Source organism: Erpetoichthys calabaricus, chromosome 4 (genome assembly GCF_900747795.2).
Source record: "Erpetoichthys calabaricus chromosome 4, fErpCal1.3, whole genome shotgun sequence".
Lineage (NCBI taxonomy): Eukaryota > Metazoa > Chordata > Cladistia > Polypteriformes > Polypteridae > Erpetoichthys > Erpetoichthys calabaricus.
Window position 1 is genome coordinate 173408340 of NC_041397.2, and position 24273 is coordinate 173432612.

General features: G+C 35.8%; 1 protein-coding gene across 1 annotated transcript in view; it reads left to right on the plus strand.

Moving 5' to 3' along the window:
- The window catches only part of pcca (propionyl-CoA carboxylase subunit alpha), a 705208-nt gene that overhangs the window by 288493 nt on the left and 392442 nt on the right, over positions 1-24273 (plus strand). The window contains exons 13-14 of the mRNA XM_028799956.2: positions 14659-14802; positions 15266-15340. Of these exons, the coding sequence (XP_028655789.1) occupies positions 14659-14802; positions 15266-15340 (219 nt within the window). The remainder of the gene's footprint in view (positions 1-14658; positions 14803-15265; positions 15341-24273) is intronic.

Here is a 24273-nt window from a genome sequence, read left to right on the forward strand (position 1 = left end):
TCTTGCTTAGCCTCTTTCTACAGGGAAAAAAAAGCACAGATTTATTGCTTATTCTTTAGAGTTCATCTTTTTAAAGTTGTTTAATATTTCTCACAATTTATTAGTACCACATAATGTTTTTTGTGTGTATGTTTTGGACATTGAATGAGCATCTTTTTGACTGCAGTTTAGTTTGAACAAAACCTGAACTGTTCGAAACAAATAACTGTTCAGGGACATTATCAGCATTATACCAATATGAAGCGAAAGGAGATTTGCGGGGATGTATTTTGGGCAGCACTTGTTGATAATATCAAGTAGTATTAATATACACATAAAATAAGCATTTCTATTTTATTTTCATCCTAGACTAGTTATGGCTATAAGACAACCCAACCAATGGGAATATTTTGACAAGGTATTTGAAGCTGTTGTCAATAGTAATATAAATTCCCAATCTTTTGTATATCATATTTCAAAAATAAGATGCTGAACTGCTACTGTTTGGAGGATTAATTTTGTAATTATAGTCTGTCTTGAATGTGTTGTCTGTAAAAGACTGCAGTGGAAACTTCTTCCAATTTGTATAGTATTTTGGTGATTGTAAGAATACACGGCTTCCTTGCGGAATGCTAATTTTTGCAGTCATAAGTGATCCCTTAAGCCTTGGCATTCTGGAAAAGTAACCCCATTTTGAAAATGAAATGTTGTTAGGCAACCTGTCGTTGGAGCTGGTAAGTAGGGCCCTCTATGTATTGAGAGGCTGTTGGAATTAGTTTTGACAGTGATCTATTTATTTACCTCCTTTGTAAATCCTGATTTAACCACTCTCACAATAACTGTCTTCTGTGATTATGCTCCCAAGATATTTAAAATGTCACTCTTGCTGTAATCCCTTTCTGTTAACTCGTACTTGCAATTCATTGTATGTATTCTTTTCAATTTTAATAACTTTTGTTTTCATTTAACAAATTTTCATATATAATTTTTCTGCAGTAGCTTTCAAAGAGACCATTGAGTTTGTTGTCCCCTTTCTTGTACCTGCTATTATTGCAAGGTCATTAGCCAGTTGAATAGTTTTCATCACTTGTCCATTAATCATTACTCATATGTCTATATTCTACAGTACTTCTCTCTCAATGTCCATCAAATGAAATAAAACATTGTGAGAGAAGACAATCTTGCCCAACTACTCTTCCAGTCATTGAAGAGTCAAGCTTCTTCACCAAGACTCACCGTTGCTTCCTTTCTTATATACTCTAGAGTGCTAATGTCAGTCTTCAATCTTTCCAGTCTGTTCCTGCGCACTTTAAGATAATCATCCGTATGATCCAGTTTAAGTATCAAAAGCCTTCTTGTAATCAACAAACAGGAATGAGCACCTTACCGTGGCTCAGTTCTTCACTCACTAATAATCCTGAACACTGCTTTTACATTTCTTGTTGCTGTATCACTTCTGAATCTGATTTTGTCTCTGCAGATGTTTTGTTCTACTTTCTTCTATATTTTGATGTTCATTATCTTCCCTAGAACTTTTGAGATATGAAATATCAAGCTGGTGATGTGGTGGACCTTACACCTGACTGAATTTAGCTCCTTTTCCAAAGGTGGTATTATGCTTTCCAAAACGTCATCTAAACATGCTCCTTTTCTGTATATATATATATATATATATATATATATATATATATATATATTACTAAAAGTCCTCACAAATTCATTCAATTCTTTCATTCCTGCCATTTTCAGCATTTCAGCTGGAATTTGCATCCACTCTGTTTTCTCTAAAATGCTCCAGAACTTCAGTTACCTTTTGCAGCAACAACTCTGGCCCTAACTGGTCTTTGTTAAGCAGTTCTTTATTTTTCAAAGTATTTTTTGTGCTTTTTATGCTTTCTTTAAAGTTCTCAAAAAATTCTCTGTTCACATTTTAATATCTTTAGTCTCTGTCAGTAATACCCCTTCAACACTGTAACTAAATTCTCGCACCTTGTCGTACAAAACATTTCGATTCTTTGCCTCCATTCTTCGTCCTTTAGTTATCAAACAGATATGATATCTCTTACAAAACTATTAGAATCTCTTTTTTTGATCTCTGCTCTCTTTCCCCATGGTAAATTTCCTTACTACACTAGTGCCTTACCTGACCACTGTGTTGAACTTGCCTATTACAATACCATTTTTTTCTTTTTCACTTTTTTATTATTTTCTTCAACTTGTTCATAACTAGTATTCACTTCATCATTGTAGTCTTTTATTGATGTACAGGCAACTATTGCCATCATGTCTGTGAGGTTTGCCTTTAGCTGAGTCTTTAACAATCTGTCACAGACATATTCCACCTTCATGACACACTGTCCTGCCATTTTGTCTAGGACCAAAATGCCATCTTGCCATCTTGAGTAGGTAATTTTGTAATCACTACTTAAAACTCCATTCCTTTTCATTCTCCCTTTGGTCATTATAATTATGTTCAACATATTTCTTTCAATTTCCCTTTTGACATTTTCTGGCATTTCATATTGTAATAAGTTTCTAGCATTCTACATACCAATCCTAGGTGTTTTATTGTAGTGTTTTTTTGCATGAATCTTTGAAGGCCCTACCACCTCCCCTGTTTTCAACCAAGTACTAGAAATGAACATTTTATTTCCAGTTATTTAATTTGTCCAATTACTTTTGAGCCCCTGAAATGAAGGGATTGTGTTAAAAAAATGCTTTAGTTGCCTCACATTTTTATGCAATTGTTTTGTTCACCCCACTGAATTAAAGCTGAAAGTCTGCACTTCAACTGCATCTGAGTGGTTTCATTTAAAATTCATTGTGGTAATATACAGAACTAAAACTAGAAAAAAGTTGTCTCTGTCCAAATATTTATGGACATAACCGTATGTGAAGGCACCATTGATGAAGAGGTTTACACTGGAATTTGTGAGAGACATATGCTCCTGTCAAGACGACATCTTTTCCTAGGAATTCCATGTATATTTGAGCAGGACAATGCCAGGCCTCATTCGTGTACTTGACTGGCCTGCCTGTAATCCACATCTGTTTCCTATTGAAAATGTCTGGCGCATCATGAAGAGGAGAATCAGAAAATGGTGACCATAGACTGTTGAGCACCTCAAGTCTTTTTTACAGCATGAATTGGCAAAAATTCTACTAGAAAAACTGCAACAATTAGTTTCTTCAGTTCCCAAATGATTAAGAAGTGTAATTAAAAGAAAAGGGGATGTGACCCAGTGGTAAACTAGCCTCTGTCCCAACTTTTTTGGAATGTGTTGCAGGCATCAATTTCTAAATTTGTTGATGTTTAACAAATAAAATTAATTTTTTTTTCGGTGAAAATACTGAATCTTTTCTTTGTCCTTTTGCCTGTTAAATAAAGGTTTGAGTGAATTACCAAATTACAGATTTTACTGTTTATTGCATTTGTAGAAAGTGTCCCAACTTTTTTGGAAATCGGGTTTGTACTAAAGTTATCAAGCCTCAAACACTGTGTATGGTTAGAATGCAAACAGAAGCTCCTAAGTGGCATGATTTCAGAACTTTAAAGATCTCAATAGGATATAAGCCAAGTGTTGAATTCAGAATTAATTTTGTTTGAAACCAGTAGATTCTGTAGATGTGTTATGCCTACGTTAACCTTAACTTTTGTAGAAATTTTGTGCTTTGTATTCTCAATTTACACTGTGCCTCCGTCCTAGTTACCTGCTCATACTTTTCATGTTCATACCTTTCAGTTGGCCAACATTTCTAAAAATCCTTTTTTTGCATTGGTCTTAATTGATATTCGAATTTTCCGAGATACTGAATTTGGGACTTTCATTAGTTGTCAGTTATAATCATCAACATTAAAAGAAACAAACATTTGAAATACATCAGTCTGTGTGTAATGAATGAATCTAATATACAAGTTTCACTTTTTGAATGGAATTACTGAAATAAATCAACTTTGTCATGATATTCTAATTTTATGACCAGCACCTGTATAATGCATGTCAGTCAGACTCCAGTGAAATTGCTGCAAAATGGTCACATCTACCTGCTTGGCAGATATAGCTCTCATGAGAGATACAAACCATGGAACTGTCTGCACATACAGCGAGGAAAATAAGTATTGAATGTGTCAACATTTTTCTCAGTAAATATATTTCTAATGGGGCTATTGACATGAAGTTTTCACCAGATGTTGGTAATATCCCAAGTAATCCACACATACAAAGAAATCAAAACAAGTCCATAAATTAAGTTATGTAGCTGTGCTTTACAACATGATAAACAAAATGCTATTATCTTGGGTACTTTCTGTCCACCAACCCCAACCCAGCAATTTGCAGTGAACATCCAAATAATGTGTACCCATGAAAAAGTCTTTGCAATGATGCAGTAAGCAACTCTCTTTGACTTTCATAAGCTTAACCCATAATTTGAAGTTTAACTGAGAATTAATGCTAATTCCATATCTTCATGCTCACTTCCTCAAATTATATAATTTTTTAAATTTGCGATCCCAGATGCCGTGTGCTTGTCAAAATGGCTGAAGTACTTTAAACAATAGAAAAGGCTTGTCTTGCAGAAACAGTCCATGGCAGGTTTTGACAGGTTTCCTTGCAACTTATCAGCACCCAGTACAGAATATTACACCCAAACTCTGGAATGTTAGAGATGCATTCAAGACAGTTTATGTTTTTCTTTAATAATTCTAGCATTGAGTTATGCCCAGCTCTTAGTAAATCTTTCCCATTAGGTAACATTTGGAGCTATTGCAATTTTTTGTCAAGTTATCCTTTCTGATCTTGAAATGTGAACTTTTAAGTATATACTTGGTAGAATGGGTCCATTGTCAGACCTTTTTAATATTTCACTGAAACAACTGATGTTTCTCCACAGTGTAATGCATTGTAGAAGTGTGGTTATGCTGGCAGAAGTCCTGGGAAAGTAGACACAAAATTTCTATTTGAATATTAGCTGCTCTTTATCAGTTGTCTTACTGACACAAGGCTGTTTTGAGGAGAGCTTTGATACAGAGCAGAATGCATGATTCCTTTAATGATGGCAAATCACAGGTTTACTGATGCAGCAAAGCATCCAGAAAAATATTCTAGTACTATTAACCTACAATATTTGTGAGGATCTTACTGTAGAATTCACTGTTTAGGTTTTGTCCATGTACTTACTGTATGTTAGATACAAAGATTAACTTAGGACCTTTTAAGGATTATCTGGAGGCATTTTGGCAAATGTAGACAGATTGGTTACTATATGTTCTAATTATTTAACAGTTTTTTTTTTTCTTCTGCTCCTCTCCTCTGAATTCCAATTTGTATAAGCTGAGGACCAAATCTTTTAAATTTATATTAACAGGTCTTGACTAAACCAGTCTTGATTATTCTTCTGATTGTTGAACTATGCAACATACACATCCGAATCTGTTCCTTGGAGAGTCACAGTGAGGGTGGGTGATGAAACAGTCCGTACAGATGATGCTGCCAATGTGACCCACTGGACAGGCTACTTTGAGCAGCTATTTAAAGCTGATCCTCTGGATAGTATGTTGGACATCCATGGTTCTCGAGGCTGATCCTCCATTTAGCTGTGAACCACCCAGTCCCACAGAGATTGCACAGGTGGTGAACCACATAAGGGTAGGGAAGGGTGCAGGGATCTGTGGTATCTGGGATGAACTTCTCCAGGCTGGTGGTAAGGCTGTCCTTCTTGCATTGCAAGCAATCTTTGCTTCCATTTGGGAGACGGGTGTCATCCCAACTAACTGGAAAATGGGTCTTGTCATCCCTCTTTGGAAAGGGAAGGGTGATTTCCTGGATTGAGGCAACTACAGGGGATAACACTGTTCTCATTGCCGGGAAAGGTCATCCTCAGTAGAACCCGTGATCACTTGCTCAACTACCAGTAACCAATGCAGTCTGATTTTATGCCTAAGAAGTCTACCATTGACCCCATCCTGGCACTTTTGGCGAAGAAAGATTTACTGATCTTGACCTTGCCGATGATGTTGTGATCTTCGCAGAGTCAATGGAAGTTCTGATTGTGGCCCTTGAGAGACTGAGCAAGGAATCTGAGTGTCTGGGCTTGCAAGTGTCCTAGATAATAAACAAGATCTAGGCCTTTAATGACCTCTTGGTCACAGCCATCAGTAGTGTGTCTGTCAGCAGAGAGAGTGTGAACCTTGTAAAGAGGTTTACTTACCTTGGCAGCAACATTCATACCTCTGGTAACTCTTACTAATGAAGTCAGTAGATGGATTGGGAGAGCATGGGTGGGGGGTAGTGGGTCATGAGATCACTTGAAAAAGGCATGTGGCACTCCTGATACCTTTGTAAATGGATGAATGTCCAAGTCTTTCGAGTCCTTGTGTTTCCTGGTTTGCTATTTGTTTGCGAGACATGGACGCTTTCCTGTGACCTGAGATGAAAACTGGACTTCTTCGGTATTGTGTCTCATCAGAGAATCCTTGGATACCACTGGTTTGACTTTGTGTTAAACGAGTGGTTGCTCATGGAGTCCCGAATGAGGCACATTACCCGCATTGTGAGGGAACGTCAATTACAGCACTATGGCCATGTGGTGCGATTCCCAGAGGGTGATGCGGCTCACAGGATTCTCATTGTTGAAGACCCAAGCGGCTGGACCAAGCCAAGGGGATGGGCATGTGACAGCTGGCTGTGGCATAGCTGAGCTGTTTTGTCGTGTGGTGGGTGTGGCAACGCGCTGTATCAGTGCATGCTCCCCCACCTGACCTGATGCCTTTAATTTAGTTGAGTTTCATGTGTGAGCTATTCCTTATTAACACCTAAAGATAATGTTAATTAGCTTGCATGTTCAACGAATAAAGGAAACACCATGTGTCTGCATTTTTCTCAGGCTTGTCTTTGTTCATTGGTACAACCTATGGAAGTCTATCCATCCATCTATTCTTGGACCTGCTTTTTGTAGTTGTGCATATTTCAAAGGCAGAGCCTATCCTGACATCATTAAGCAAAAAGTAGGAACCAACCCTTAATGGTATTCCAGTACACTGCAGGGGTATACAAGCAAATACAACCTGCAATTTACAGTGCCCGTTTAACCTTGCACACATTTCTTTGGAATGTAAACGGAAAGCCAGAGTATTTGCAGGAGCAACCCCACACAGACATTGTGGGAATGTGCTATACTAATTCTGATGGTTACCAGCTTAAATTTGAATTCAGTCTCCTTGAGCTTTGAGGCAGCAGTGCCATTATTCTATGCTGCCCTCCCTCACAAAATCATCAGGCCAAGTTCAATGTGAAAAATAGGCAATAAGACAGAATTATAAACAGAGTTGGAAAATTCTTTTATTCACCTATACCTGAAGTAAAATTTTAATAGTATTGTAAAATGATAAATATGCTTTTTCTCTGTACCTTATTATCTTGTGACGTGTTCTGTGCTTTTAATTGTATTGGTGCTTTCTCAGACTAGAGACCCTTTCCCAGTTTTGTACAACCTGCTAATAATGATTTTATTAATTTTCTTGTTTTGAATGTATCAAATTATGATGTAGAGATTGTTCCATTTAACTTTTCATCTTATTAATCATTTCCTTTTGTTCATTACATTTTTATTTCTGTTACTACTCTATCAGTGAATGAGCATTCATTGATAATGTCCAGTTACTCCAGGAATTATGTGATCGCATAATTTCATGTAAAATCAACCAATCACTGCAAATCTTATTAGTTCAAGCACATTTAATAAAATTCCTGCATTAAACAGGGTTACCGTAGATACTTGTGTATTAGTCGATCTCGCAGATAAGTCGAGTGTATTGTTTAAGCCGAAAATTACAAAATTTGTTATGACCCGTGTATAAGTCGAGGGTAAAACTTGACAACTATCAGAGATAGAGGTCGACAATCAGCTGTTAATGGTGACAAAACTCACTGTCACGTCACAGGCATTTCCTCTGTGCTTGGAGGAATGCTAGACTCGTTGACTCGACAACTAATCCTTGCGTGTGCGTGAGTTGCGAAATATAAACAAAGGCAAGATGGCGTCGATATGTCACAAGGGAGCGAAGCGAGTGCAGAAAAGAAAACACTCTGCAGACGATGTTTTGCACATTATCGCTGAGTCGGACTCTGATTTTTCAGAATCAGATTTTATTGACAGTGATCGGGAATCGAGCAAGAGAGTGAGAAGCCGGCATCAGCTGATCGAACACCAGCAGATGCCGCGCCAGCTGATCGGCTGCCAGCTGAATGCATTCGCGCAGCTGATGCAGCTACGGCAAGGTTCGCATGGGAGGAATACCCAGACATTGATCCGTGGGAGCCAAACTGGCTACCGGACTTCACAAGACAGCATGGCTTGCTGTTGGACACGACAGATCACCCGCTGCTGGACTACTTCAGGCTGCTCTCTCCTGATGCTGCTTTTCAGCTACTGTCAAACGAGACAAACAGGTAAGCAGAGAAATTTTTTGAATCGCGGGCTGCGCTTGCATCGCATTGATAGCATGCGTTGCCTTGGTTCTTTTGATTCCAAATCTGGTTGCACATGGTAGCTAATGGTATGTTTGTTATCCAAAACCTGCAAAAGCTAATGCTCAAATTCAAGTATTTCACAGTTTAAAGAATTATTTAATGAAATTAGAAAAAAACTAGCTAATTAGCAATAGTATTGCTGGCTTATAATTATTTCAAAGACCATGGGAAACGGCAGATGACCGGTGACTTAACACCGTGAAGCGTTGAGTGTACAATGTCATTACCCAAATTCTATGCGACAATTGTGTTGCCCCGCGGATAAGTCGATTCTGTTTTTTTGAATGAATTTTAAGGCATAAATTTTTCGACTTATACACGAGTATCTACGGTACTATGCTTTTTGGTGCTTTGTTTTTTCTTCTTGCGTATTGACAAGAGTTTAATTAGTCCAAACATGGCAAAAAGAAGTGCTTTGCATTTCCCGGCTAATATTTCAACGAAAAGTCACCTAAAACAATATTGCAATATGCATGAAAGCGCAGGTAGAGTGTTTTGCACTCTTTGTTATGTAGTGCTAGAGCACAGAAAAAAGTTCACAATTGAGAACCATCTCCAGTTTGCAAAGCAAGTAAGTACATTGAAGAAAAAAAATTACCTTGTCAGATTAACATGTCTGAGACTGTTTGTTGCTGGTAAAACATTGGAAAATGCAGAATAAAATTCACGCAAATGCGGACAGGTGTGTAGGCCTAAAATTTGCAGGGGTTTACAGATATCAAGCGCAGTTTTTTTATTTTTATTGATTTTATTGAAAGCAAGTAACATTCCATGCAATTAAGTCAAACGTAACAAGACTAAATTCGATTCAACCCCCACTCAAGAAAAAGAGAGGAAGGTCAACAATAAGAGTAAAACTTTAAGAGTAAGATAAGAGGAAAAAGAATCCCTTTCCCCAATATAAATGCGTATTCTAAAACGTTATTGATTACATCCTGCCTGGTACTAAAAAAGTTTGAACAGATCCTTTAAGTGAGAATTTGATTTTTTCCAGTTCTAAATAGTATATAACATCAGTTACCCACTGACTTATAAAAGGTTGGCTAGGATTCTTCCAGTTGAGCAAGATAAGTCTTTGTGTTAGTAGTGAAGTAAAGCAGTTTGTTTGACCATCTGGGAGTACCCCAAACATAGCTGTTAATGTATTAGGAGTGATTGTGATACCAAGGGTGTCTGAAAGGCATTTAAAGCTTTTAATCCAGAATGATGTTAATTTGGTGCTCACCCAAAACATGAAGCCCAGTGGGGCTGGAACTTGATTGCAATGTTCAGAGGTTGGATTTTGCCCTGAAAACATTTTGGACAATTTTAAACGAGATAGATGTGCTTGATAAAAGATTTTGGCTTGAATAATTTTATTCTTTGCGCATATGGAGCTAGAGTGAATTCTGTGCATGGCTGCCTTCCACTCCTTTTCTGAAATGTTGAGTAAGAGATCCATTTCCCACTGTACTCTGGGATCTTTGAAAGGAAGGGACTTTAAAATGTGTTTATATATTATAGAAATGCTGCCAGAGTCTTCAAGACTGATCAATATTTTTTCTGGAATAGAAATCGGTGGGAGGTGAGGAAAATTGGGCAAATTTCATTTAGCAACGTATCTAATTTGGAAATAGTGGAAAAATTGTGTTGATGGGAAGCTAAATTTGGAGTGTAATTGTTCATACGATGCAAAGACGTTATTTTTATACAAATCTGTAAATGATTTAATCCCATACATTTTCCAAACATTAAAAACTGAAAGTTTGAGAGGGTGGATAAAGGTGGTTTTTGTTTAGAGGTGCCACAGATAAAAGATTTTCTCTCTTGAAGTGCTTCCTACATTGGCTCTATATTCTGAGTGAATGGGAAAGACAGTTGGGTTGTTAGTATATTGATGATACAAAGCAAGTGCTAAAATGAAATGGAGAGTTGACCATCTATGCATGCCTTGTTTGAGTTTTCTATGCAGAGAGAAGCACAAATTTATCAATTCCCACAATTTCTAATTTTTAATGCTCAAATTTTCTACACATTTATGTAGTAAGCGATTTCTTATGTGTTGCAAGAATATTGTTTTATAACTTTGCCTAATTTGTTACTAAGGAGTTTTTTTCCTCTTTCATTGCTTACATTTAATTAAGTTAACATGCTTAAGATTTCACCTTCTTATTGCAGTTGTTCTTGACCAGATCTTGCAGCTGTGGAATTCTTCAATCGTTTGTTCTGTGGAGCTGGAGTTGACGATGTGGCTAGAGCATGAAGTCCTGTTTAAACTGCACTTTACAATAAATCCACTAAACTTTGTTAAATTGAGGGCCTTTTATTTAACTAACTGCCCTCTGCCAATTCATGGCCGTGTTGTGAAAATGATGCTCATAACAATCATTTCTTAAAAATGTTTATAGTGGACCATCTACCTTTAAACCTGAATCTGAAAAGTACATAAGAAATTTGACAAATAAGAGGAGACCATGCAGTACATCAAGATTGTGTAGGTAACAGCTAAGCTGTCCCAATTAGTGTTGATCAGCAAACTTTGCCAAAGCATTTTTCATAGCGAATATTATATATATATATATATATATAGTATTATGCAGTATACTATATAATGGACACTTATATTTCTCAACAAAGAAATTGTAAGCGGCATGACTGCCAACAGAAGTTTCTTAATTCTGATGAGTGCATAATGCCTTGATGTTGTTAATGACCAAAAAAATGTTTTGTCCAGTGTGTGTCTAAAATGAGCTGAGAGTGTGCTGATATGATTCCTGGGGCAAAAGGGTTGAAGTAATTTATTGATCAGAAATTAGTCTCTTATTATGGCTCTATTCACAAATACATTGATTCATTTTGGAATCAACTGTGGCATGTAATTATGCCGTGCAGAAAATGTAATAGAATTTTCAGATTAGCTGAAGGGTTGTGAATAACTGCTATTATGTAATTGAATCATCGTTAGTCAGTATTTACAGTGAAAGTTTAAAATACGGTATAATTAAAAAATAGGCTTTTTCTGTGCTCCCATAGAAGAATATGAGCGTCTAAAGAAGCAGTTATTTGATATCCATCCATCCATCCATCCATTGGTTTTCTAATCAAGCTCTGAAATACTTGAAGTCAGTGCTTTTCTCTGCAGCATTGGGTACAAGATAGAAATGAACCATGAAAGCAGAACAGGCTGTACTCATCCACAAGGCAACACTGATGTCACTTTGGGCCAAATTAGGAAGAGGAATTAAACAAACCTGTATATCACTGCAATGTAGGATGAAAATGCATGCTGAAAGGGTGTGCCTGCAAACTTCACACAGGCAATACCTGGCCTTACAATATCAAACAAGGACTTTGGAACTGTGAGGCACCAGCTTTGGCTTCAACACCATTCATGACACCTTATTTTAAGCAGCTCAAATGATTTTGTTTTAAAACAATCAATTTAGTAATTTCAAAATACCTGGGATTGAAATCTGTATTGAATCTACCTATTTTTTCATTTTCCAAACTTGCTTATCCAGAGGAGGGTCATGGGAACCCGGAGCTTATCCCATCAAGTATCAGGAGCATGGCAGGAATATACCCTGGACATTAGAAACCAATTTAGCACCACCAGCCTAGCTAACCCTCATGCCTCTGGACAGAGGGAGGAAACTGCAATAAGCAGATTTGTATTTTTATTTTGAAATATTGATTTTCAATAACTCATTTACTTTTTTGTTTTATTTTTGAAATGTGTTCAAAAATACAGAATTACTTTAACATTTGGTAGATTAAATCATTACATAAACTTAATTTATAGTTATTTGAATGAATAACAAGTAGAGGAAATGCATCCTTTTTTAAGCAAAATGTTTATAGTGTAGAAAATATTTACCTACTAGGGTAAATATTTGCTTCGCTCAGTAAATGTCCTGGCACAAAGTCTCATCTCACGGGATGCGAGTTCTTGATAATTTTTAGTTTATAATTTAAAAACTGAACAAGAATCTGAAAATATAACAACATCACATTAAAGTATGATAAATACTGAAAAGAATGATACCAAACATATACAGTATACGTAGGTTTTAAAATAGACTGATTTAAAGCGTGACAAAAAAGTGACATAAGAACGTCACATAAAATCGTTGCACAAAATCGTTGCACTTTTAGGCTTAGGATTTTATATTTATATACAGTATATATAGAGTAGATTAAGAGCAAACGGCTAACAAAGTTTATTTTCATAAATAATATTTTTTGCAAAATACATTTGTAGATAAAATATACGAAATATTGACCCCCATCAATAAAAATACTACTTGTTTCCAGAAAAATTCATGCAATTATAATATTGAAAGTTAGGTAGGTTTTGAAAAACAGTGCTGGATTTAATCGGATAACATCAACAAATTGAAATCCATATTTTTCTACTTTATCAATAAATCTATCAGTTAATCTTTATTATATAGTAGCATCCAGAATACATGCAGGATACTTTTACTTGTCAACTGTTCATTGGCCTTGTATGAATGAACAAATCTGACCTACAAGGAAGTGGCTTTCTCTCAAGGGTCTGTGCTTGGTTTTAGCACAGTGCTGCTGGGACAGGCTTCAGCTGTCTACAACCTTGTAACAATTCTAACCAGGATCAGGACTGCTTAAAGTATTGCAGAGACGATGTCCATGGTTCTTGACAGACCACAAAGGAACAACATTTTTTGGCACATTTAAAACACAAATTGTTGTTTATATATTATGTTTAGAACATCTATACTACTAGTGCAAATGGCAGCCTAAAATTATAGCCATTGTAGTGAGCATTATTTTATTATATTTTTTTATGAATTAAATTCCGTACACCTTATCCAGTGCTTTCATATGTTTGTGCATTCTGAGCCTACAAATTGCTTCTTCTTTAAAAAGTTGCACTTTCTGTGCTCTTTTGTGATTTTACATAAATGAATGATAATTATTGGCCTTGTGAGTAAAGATTAATATAAAAGAGAAATGACACACAACAGCGGTGAAAATTAGTAACTTTTATATGGAAATTTGGCCATAATCAAATGCCTTAAGATGCCTTCAGATGTTTTCCTTTTTGTAAACAAATTTGAATTGTGAACAGAGCTAATTATATAAGCCATCTGTTCAGTCACGGTTATTTATTAGAAGGGTTATAAAATGCTCTGGTCAGGAATGCTCAGGAAGTGGCAAGAGTGCACTTCTGAAGTCAATTATTATATAATTCTCAAGTTTATTTTTGTGTAAAATTGTTTAATATGAGTGGCATTGCAGCCACACAGTTCCTGGGCATAGGTTCAGATCCCTTCTGCAGCGCCTTTTGCATGGTTTTTGCCCATTTTCCCCACATTTCAATGTGTTTTGTCTGATCTGTCTTAACATGCATGTGTGCTGTGATTGACCAGTTACCAATCAAGTGTGGGGTGTTATTTATTTATTTTATAAACTTAATGATACCTTTTGACACTGACATGGGTTCTGGCTTTCTAAGACCATGTACTGGCAATGAAACAGAAGGAATACGTGATAAAATACTGTATTGTGCTACTTTAAACTTCACTTTCAGTCAAGGATCAGCTTTCAAAATGTTTTTTTTACACTTTTAATGTGATGATATCTTTGATGTAGTGCAGTGATGGAGAGTTCTCTGTTTAACAATATCATATCATTCTGAGCTGTTAGCAGCAGTTTGCTGATAGTACATTGACTTGTGGTGCAGCTGTTGTGCATACTAAGCACTACATACTTAAGTCTGTGGGGGAAAATCACAGGAGGATCCATCTGCTCATTTCTGCTACTTTGCACTGATTTAAAAATACACTAATATGGTTACTTGTCAAGAAGTGTTAGTTAAAAAAGGAAATTATGTGAGAGTTATCTTAACCAATGTGCTAAAAACTGCACACTTGTTAGGAGATTTGGCAGGATTGAATTCTTTGAAGAATTAAGATTACTCAGTCATTGATTTTCAAGGTTTATTTTAATATCATATTATCTACAGATATTTATGAAGTACTGAACATAAACAAGGCCATGCACATTTTAATTGAGTTGTTTCACTTATTGCTCTACTTTGAAATAAAATCAGCATTTTTCGATTTTTTTGTTCTCAGCTTTTGTGTGATCTCTACTAATTAGCGTTCTTTATTTTCCAATCTTCTAGGTTGAACATCCCATCACAGAGTGCATTACTGGACTGGACCTGGTCCAGGAAATGATTCGCATTGCCAAGGGATACAAACTGCATCAGAAACAGGCTGATATTCCAATTAAAGGCTGGGCTGTTGAAAGCAGAGTATATGCAGAGGTAAAAAGGAGAAAGTTCATTGCGTATTTGTCAATGCAAAAAGGAAACAAATCACATAATATAATTGTATTTATGCTGTAACCATTACCTTTGTTAGCCTTCTTTCCTTTTTTTATGCTGTGTATGTTTATTTTATACAATTGCCTTTTTAATTGCCTGCCACATCCTGAAATTTCTCAGTCAACGTTTTTTTCAGAAGTAATTAAAAAAGGTAATAATTGTGCAACTTGTAATGCTAATTAAAGTGTGTGTGCGTGTGTTGTTTTATTGTGGCCAGAAATTTATTAGTAGTTCAGTTGCAAAGTTACAAAGAAAGAAGAGTAATCAGTCCTGTTAATGGAGGATAATTAAGCAAAAATAACCATGCCAAAAGCTTTCTCTTCTAGTAGCTGCAGTAAACCTTGTTTCCTGTTTTTTATATACAGTAAAAGTTAATGTTTCCTCTCTTTCTACCTTCCATCAGGATCCTTACAAATCATTTGGCCTGCCATCCATTGGTCGTCTGTCACAGTATATTGAACCTCTAAATCTGACTAATGTAGGTGTCCTTTTGTTTACTTTGATTTCATTTTACTTATATTCTTCACTTGATATGATTAAATTCCCTGTCCTATTGAGTTTACAAAAAAAAAAAAAAAAAACTTTCCTTTTTAAATGTGTTTCTAATGCAAGTCAATACAATTTTGAAGCTTAAAGTCAATGGCACAATGCTTCAGGTTTAAGAGAAGCATTATCAATATAATGTTCTGTATTCAAAGAAACTACTTCTTCATAAACTTTTATAGTTTCTTTTTTCTGTATATTTTTTGAGTGGTGAAGTGTGAGCACAGTTTAAATGTATAATTATTCTAAATTTCAGAGCAGGCTTACTGCATTACAGTATTAGACTAACCACCTTCAAATTTTAAGGCAGTACTCTAGCCATTGTACAATTCCTGCACCATTTCTGCAGTGATTTAAAAGTTGATTGTGTTATAATATATACTAATTGTATTATTGAAAAAAAAATTAGCATGGTTTAAAGCAAAACAAGGAAATGAACTGCAAAAACTCTCCCCACAGCACATTGTAAAATCTGTTGCTTATATATTGCTTCACAGCTTCAAAGCTAAACTGTTTACTGTATATTTGAGCCTTTTGTTATGCATGTTATTTACATGTTTTATACAATAATTGAAAATGTCTTCACGCCTAAAGTAGTTTTTAAAAGTTTAAAATTAGTTGGTATATGTGGTGTTTATTTTAAACATAATGTATTGTTTACCAAATCTGTCCCTCAGATTTTGTATTTTCTTGCAAAAGTGTCTTTTTCAGTATGAATTCAATGAAATTTGTCCCATATTCTAGCTAAAACGGTATACTGTGTCTTAGTTATTTGGTCTCAGAAGATGAAAATTATGTGAAAGGGATTTTTCTCATTTTCAACCAGACATTCATGAAACCAGTTAAATATGTGTGTATTTTCAACTTAAGAGCTTGTAAACATTCTGTATCGGCAAAATCCAGATGGATTAAGTGTTTGCCCTTTCAACAATAAGTCAGCCAAAATGTCTTACATCTCTAATGAAAAAGATCTTGTTTGCCAGTATTTTGCCCTCCTTCTGAGAGTTGGCAGTATAAATAAGCAGAGAAGTTGTAACCTCAGAGCTTTATATTTTACAAAAGATGGTGTTTGTCCAAAAATAGGATTTTAAAATATGTTTTCCATTTTTTGCTGACCTTTAATACTTAGCACAATTTTGCCATTTCTAATGCAATTTCCTTAAAATGTCAACATTTTTGTAGTTATTTTTTATGTGGCTTATTTTTATAATTTCATAATGTAAGTTAGTCTATTATGATTACTTCTTGTATTGTCTGTTTAACTCAAAAATCAAATACCCTTTTGATATTCCTCTCTTTGATTAAGTCTCCCCACAATAATTCATTGGCAAGTATTTCTCTCTTGAAGTCACCTGTGGGAATATGGCCTTTTATGGCTTGATTAATATTTGGTTATTACAGATTGATTTAAATGTTTCATTGCTTTAAATGTTTTATTCCTGGTTTTCATAGCTATTAATATTTAGAAGGTTTGTTATTTGTGATTTGAAGTAGGTTGGGTAAAGATCAATCAGAAAAAAAATCAAAGCTAATCTGTACATAAGAGATTAATCCTTGTTAATAATGCAAATAGCTAGTAGTTTAGGAAGATCAAAATTTTTTTACTGATTCTATTTACGCAAGTACAGTAACTCTTGGTATGTTTTGTACTGCAAAAGGTTATCAAATTAATGAAGTAATGCTCATTTGTGGCCTATGCTAAGAACAAAGACATAAATAAAATACAAAGTGTAAGTTTGTTTAGAGTTAAATTTATTGCTTAAAAGACTGAGATGCAATGTACCATTTTCATGTGTCAAAAATTAAACCACGTTGTGTTTGAATGTTTATACTTTCAGTTGTCTAAGCCTGAAAAAAAGATAAATTTTCACAGACATTCCACATTGCTTACTTTTTCAAACCAAACCTTGGTCATTTTAAAGCAAGCCCTTAAAGTATGTGTAATATAATCAGTGTACATTCCTACTCATATTTCCCACCTTAAAATCAAAAACCCATATTGAAACTTTTATTGAAATTTGTGTAATTTAATGGATACTTTCACAGTTTGATTGTTAGAGAGCCCAGTGGTTTCTGTTATTGCCTGACAGCACTTGGTGAATGGTTTATATTCTGACCTGGTTACAGTGATTATGGAGTTTGAATATTCTCCCAGAGTCTGCATGGCATTTTCTGTGGGTACTCTTTGTTTTTTCCAACATATCAAAATATGTGGAGTTTAAGTTAGCTTGCTTTACAAGCAATTTATTTTTAATAATGAAATATTTGTCTATATTTAGATATGTAGTTGATCTTTTCAGTATGCTAAAGTGTTCCATAATAATTCTTCCCAGTCTTATTACCCAAAGGTGAATGAACTTTGCTTCTACTTTGCCGGAGAAATCTAGAAAGAGAAATGTAACCATGAAAGATGTGGAGAAATACAGCATTAAAAATACATAGTTGTAATAAAATTTAATTCCAAGTACTAAATAGTCTAATAACTACCTAGACAAAGTCTTAAATATGTCAAGTGGGAAATTTCTTGAGCTACATTCTTGATCAATGCTCAACAAAAGACAGGCCAAATGATTTGAAAACTATTTCCAAAACAACCCATTCAGAAAGCCTGATGTTGGACCCACATTTTCAGTGGCTTCAATGGTTCATTCAGTGGTTGATTTTTTGTTTTTACCATATCATCTGATGCTACCAAACTTTTATTTCACTTTTCTTTTGTAAGATTTCAGAGTTATTGAGTGAACTAGTTGTAATGCTGTTTCTTTCATTTGTATTTTATTATAAGAAAGAAATAAAACGCACATGTATATGGAAAAAAGAAAGCCCAATCATAAACTGAGGTTGAGACATTCCTGTAAATCATCTTGCACATATGAAGTATGTTTTGTGAATAAATTGTTTCCACCATTCAAATGTTAACATAATTTTGACTCACCCTGTATATAATATAATTTCCTTTGTGCTTCTAGACCAGTCTAGCTTGTCAGTGATGTGCTCTGCCAAATATTTAGACTAGTGTACCACATCTAGTCCCTGAGTAGAGACTGGGTGTAGACTCTGTTTGGTGCAGTGAAAGTTAATAACCAGTTCCTTGGTTTTGCTGATTTTAAGTTGCAGAAAATTCTCGTTGCAACAAGAAATTCTTTTTTTATTTTTATGGCAATACAATAAGATTCAATTGGCATGTGGGTCAAGGGAAGAGCTATGGCTGCAAATCCCCACATGAAACTTTGAGTGAGCAACTGCATGATATAGGTACATTCAATGAAGAACAGTCTTCCATGAATATTGGCATGGCCCAAATGAGTGACATTTGATTGGGTGTCCCTACATTAAAGTTCAAGCAAGCAGTGGTGCGATACAAGTACATTCAATCAAAAAGCAGTCTGCCCATGAACGTTGCACTTTAAAGTTTTTTTTTTGCTATTATTTGTTAATCTCTGAGAGAAAATTGACCTTTCAAATGACCTTTGGAGGCTCAGTGACATTTGACTGAAGAGCGCGGAGGGGAAGGGCAGGTTGTAGGTTCATCAGTCCCTAGGTAAAACTTCGAGTGTTGCAGGTACAGTGTAATGATACTCACTGGTACACTAAGAAACATTACTGGTAGTCAAAGCTGAAATTGGAACAGCACTGTTAAAAAAGCTAACATAGACAGAATGTGCAGCAGATACCGTGTGAGTACATGAACTCATGACACTTGAACTATAAAACTACAAGCCACCATGGTTCAAAGTTATGCTGCAAGAAGTACTCAAAAATCAGGCATGGCATTGACTCCTTGGGTAGACATGTTGTGTGATCAGAATCTGACTCAAGGTCTTCATTTTCTATATCACTAGCATTCTGTAACTTTTCTAGGATTGTGTTGTATATGTTCTGGAAAAGATTCAGCTGGGTGCCAGTAATATTCTGTTTTTCCATCAACACTGTCTGCAGTGCTTTACAAGCTTGATCCACGAAGGTGATACACCAGAATACAATGCATCACCCAAGTAGGACGGACACCATTGTGCACCTGTACAAGTTTGTACAAACATATGGAGAAATGCAAGCTCTCCTCAGACCTCCGAGGACGCAGATGCTCTGGGATATAAACTAGCCTTTATGCGTCACAGTGGGAGCCTGTACCAACACATATGTTAACGGCACATCCACTTAACGATTATTAAAAAAAAAAAAAAAAAGCCTTTTGCATCTATTACAATATAATTAGTTTAAGGTTTAGTTTAAACTGGCAGTCCAGGTAGAAATGACAATCACCAAAGCCTATGTTTAGGTTGCATTTAAGACCATTTTAGCTGCAGTCTGGAGCCCTAATTGGACCACAGCCTGGGCCACTCAGAGGTTGCTTCTGGGGTGCATGTGGCCCATGGTTTGGGCTGCTATTTGAATATGCCTGCTGTAGTGCATAAAAAATTCAAGGAGAATGTCTGTTTCTTAGTTGATGGAACTGCCACGTCTGGCATCAACAATAATACCACAGTCAAAAGCCACATTGATCTTCTGTCTTGTCAATTCTAATGTTTGTAAAAACAACATTTAACCCTCTTGACCATATCTGCATGCCGTATTATATTCAGGGGCATCCACATGATTAGTGGTTTGAATAAACTGGTTATTAACAAGATAGTGTACCTAATAAAATGCCAAATCAGTATTTATATTTAGTATGTGTGCATCATTTGCCCAGGTGTCTGCTCTTCCCATGATTGTCATTATTAGAGTACAATTAAAGCAGAAAACTGAATAAAAGCAGATTAATAGGGAAACAACAAAAGAAAATTAAAGATTTAAAGCAACAATTCAGATATTTCTAAATGTGTTATAAATATAAAATTTACAGTGCTGTGTTTTTCTAAGTGCAGGATAAGAGGAAAGAAAAGAGACCATCTAATTAAATAGGATCAATTAGGGTTAAAATGATTCACTGATTGTGAAACTGGTTGACCCAAAAACCTGCGACCACATGGGGTCACCAGGACTGAATAAGAATACCACTGTAATGGAGAAACCCGCATTTCAAAGACTATTATTGTTAGATATGACACTTCTGTGTTAAAGGCAGTTACCATACATCTGATCCAACATCCTCCAAAGTTATGCTTGTAAGAACTGTATTTTCTTTGTAACTAAACCATTCCTTAAAAAAAAAAAGATGCAACTTTCTCTGCGGCGTGCATCACAACATATGCATACACTAGTAGAAATTAAGGTTTGCATTTCAAATCATTACATTTTTCTCATGGATTGACTAATACAGTTAATCCCGATAGTGCATACGGTATATGAAAAAGAATTGCACTGGATAAAGTCAGACATGAACAATTTAAAAACACGAGATATATAGACACTGCGCTTATTTCTTAGCAGACATTTGTAATTAGGCCTGGGTAAAAATATCGATTTTTTTCTGATTAATCATTATTCTCAAAGTCTTAAGATCAACCTTGTGAATCTCTGTCCTGCTCAATTACTATATGTAGATTTTTTTTCTAATCTTTGTTTTTGGTGTCCGATCAAGTAGATGTCGTTAATGCACCTGTTACGGCTTTCTACGGAAAAAACACTTTAGTATATAATTGCTGCCTTCGACACTTGAATTAGATGTGTGGACTTCCTATGGATTCAAATGATACGTTGGTAAAGAACAGCTGAATAAAAGCAAAGCTATATGTAAGCTGTGCAGCTCAGAAGTTAAGCATTGCTGTAACACAACAAATTTGAGAAATCATTTATCCCATTGTCACCCATAAACGTAATCTCGGCCAACATCTAAATGAGTAGAGCCTAAACCAGGGGTGGGCAGATTCAGTCCTGGAGGGCTGCAGTGGCTGCAGGTTTTTGTTCCAACCCAATTGCTTAATAAGAAGCACTTTTTTGCTTAAGTAACACTTCTGCTTCACTTTAGTTGTCTCGCTCGTTAAGATGTTGAACCCTTTATTGCTTATTTTAGTCTTAAATGGCTATATTCTTGGTGTTTAAATTGCTCCTTATTACCAATAAGATGCAAATGACAAAAGAAACCAGCAGTTCTCCATTTAGCTTGTTTCCATTTACACCTGTGTGTGTATTTATCATGCACTATTGGATTTAATTAAATACTTGGAAGGAAAGTGAAGAGAAAAAAAGTGAAGCACTGAGAATAACTCGTCTGTTTTAGACTTCAAATCATTTGAATGATATCCTTAGAAAGGAAAAAAAAAATCTAGGATATGAGAATGACTTGACATGGCAGAGTTAAAGCACTAGCAAGCCATGAAATTAAATAATTGACAAGGATTGTTTTTTAATTAAGCAACTGGGTTGGAACAAAAACCTGCAAGCACTGTGACCCTTCAGGACTGAATCTGACCGCCCGTGGCCTAAACAATCCACACTGGAGATGGTGGGTAGTTCCAGGCTTTCGTTTAATTCGCCTTGTGCCCAAAAAAAAAATCTATAGCAGTTTTTATCTGTAAAGATATGAGACCCTACGCTATTGTTGAAAACGAGGGCTTTCCACAAATGATACATGTTTTTGAACTGCGGTATGCTGTACCAACCAGAAAGCAAACAAGTGAAATTATTGTCTCTAGGCTTTATGAAGATCTGAAGCAAAGCATCGCCATGTCTCTTAGGACTATTCTCTCCTCTGACCTAACTTGTGACAGCTTAACGTCTAGAGCAACAGATTCTTATGTGACAATCACATGTCACTACATTAAAAACAACTGTGTTGCAGACAAGTGCGCAGTATGCCAGTCAAGCAAGAGCAACCTCACTGCCTGTGCAGTATGCGGAGCTGCTCAGATGATTGGCTGTTCTTCCAAAAACCATTTTAGCATATTCAATGTGTTGTTCCATCGCGTGACTGCATCAGTCACAAGTTTGTGTGTTGGCAAGTCCAATAAACGTTGCTGTACTGCTAAGGTGGAAAAACTTTGCAACACACTTCACCCGACCAAACAAGAGGGCAATTGTTGGAATTTTCAGAGCAGCATTCAATACCAAAGTGAACTTGTGCACAAAGCAACCGGTGTGAAGTATCTCTATAAGCTGTACCGCATAGAAGCTCTAGAGTCTCATTTAAAAGACTTACTTTTTTTCTAAGGAGGAAGTTTAAAGACACATTTTCTGAAATTGATTAACGCAACTGTTACATGTGCGCAACTGAAGATGTGTAACTTGTTGAATTACATAAGAACATAAGTCTTCCTGCTGTATCTTTAATTTCGAATAGTTCAGGATAATTTTAAATGTCCAATAGGGGAATAAATTTGTGTAACAGTTTAATTGAAGGGTGTCTACATGGAGATTAGTAACACACAAATAGGTTATTGAATAACATTTATTTAAGAAGCAATATTTGATCATTTTATAATATTCACAAGATAATATAGATGTTTTATAAAGTAGATGCCATTGCATTGTATTAAAACAAGGATCCTCCCATAATATGTGTGGACTCTGATGTGATAATACATATGTTAATTATGGCGAATTTTGAGTGAAGTGCTATGAAAAGATTTTTTTTTTTTAAAAGAGTAATGATATTTTGCTCCACATCTTACAAATACTAATGTTAAATGTACATTACTAATCAGGTACTTCTTCTTAAATGTCATTCCATGCTTATGCATATGTTATGAAGTCACTATGTCCTGTATACACCATTCAGATAAAATGTTACTGAAACACTTGTCATATTATAGTATTGTTCTCTATACATGGTTAAGTAATCTCTAAAAAAAAATCCAGCACTTCAAATACATCAGTGTATTTGAAGTGTACGTGTACCGTCAGCATGGCACTGCCAGATCTAAACACTGGTGTGGCGAATTGCTTGCGTACTGAAGTGACTTTAGCAGCAGGTGGAAGTCCTATTTTACTTACGGTGCCAAGCAGAGTTGCATTGTGGTGCAGCAGTCCTATTAGCCAGTGAAAGCGCTGTGATGAAGCTCTCTGTTGTTATGGTTCTGTCTTTGTTCAGTCTGATAGTAGTCACGGGACATTGCATCTTTGATTGCCGGTACAACAAATAGTTCTGCGCAGGCATCAACCACAGTACCAACTGTGGTCATCGCTGCTCTTGTGAAAAAACTGGAGACAAACGGCATCAACTCAGAGACGGAGAGAGGCAAGTTCATTGTACCATGTGAACGTCACTGAGAGAATAAACCTGAATAATAAAAAAACAAGCACTAACATTTGCAAGTAACCAAAATTTACACCGGGTGTTACAGGCTCAAATCAAATGTGTGTTTTTATTATAGTAATAATAATAATAGCAGCTCACTACTCAAAACGCGGAGCGCCAGGACTCGAATCAGCAATCTTTCGGTTATAAGGCAGCAAGTCTTATCTCTGCACCATCCAAGAATACGTATTGACTTTCTGTCAATTGATATTTGAGCTTGGGTTTGTAACTCATTGACAACAACGTGTAAATTTAATGATTTTTTTTTTTTGCTTTGATTATATTCTTGAATTAAAGCACACAAGTTTACTTGGTATTTGTACTAAAGTCTTCACACATTATACACTTCACGTTATTATTAGTATAACATGGAAAATGTTTCTGCTTTAGGTATGTGTTCAGCATTTCTTGCCTCACATTTTCTTTCATCCTATACTTACCCAGATCTTTGTAGATACGGAGTACACATGAAATGCATGTGTTCCAAATAACGACATACTGTATTATTTACCCTATACAACTCCAGGCACATCACCTGCAGATAAGGGGCCTTGGCTTGAGCTGGGAAACCTTTTTGCTCGAGCTGAGCTCTGTGAAGGTGGGTGATGGGACAGGAGGCTGCTTGTGCTGATCAATACATTTGCAAAACAAAAGAGGCTAATGGAGAGGTGTAAAGGGATTTAAGGTGG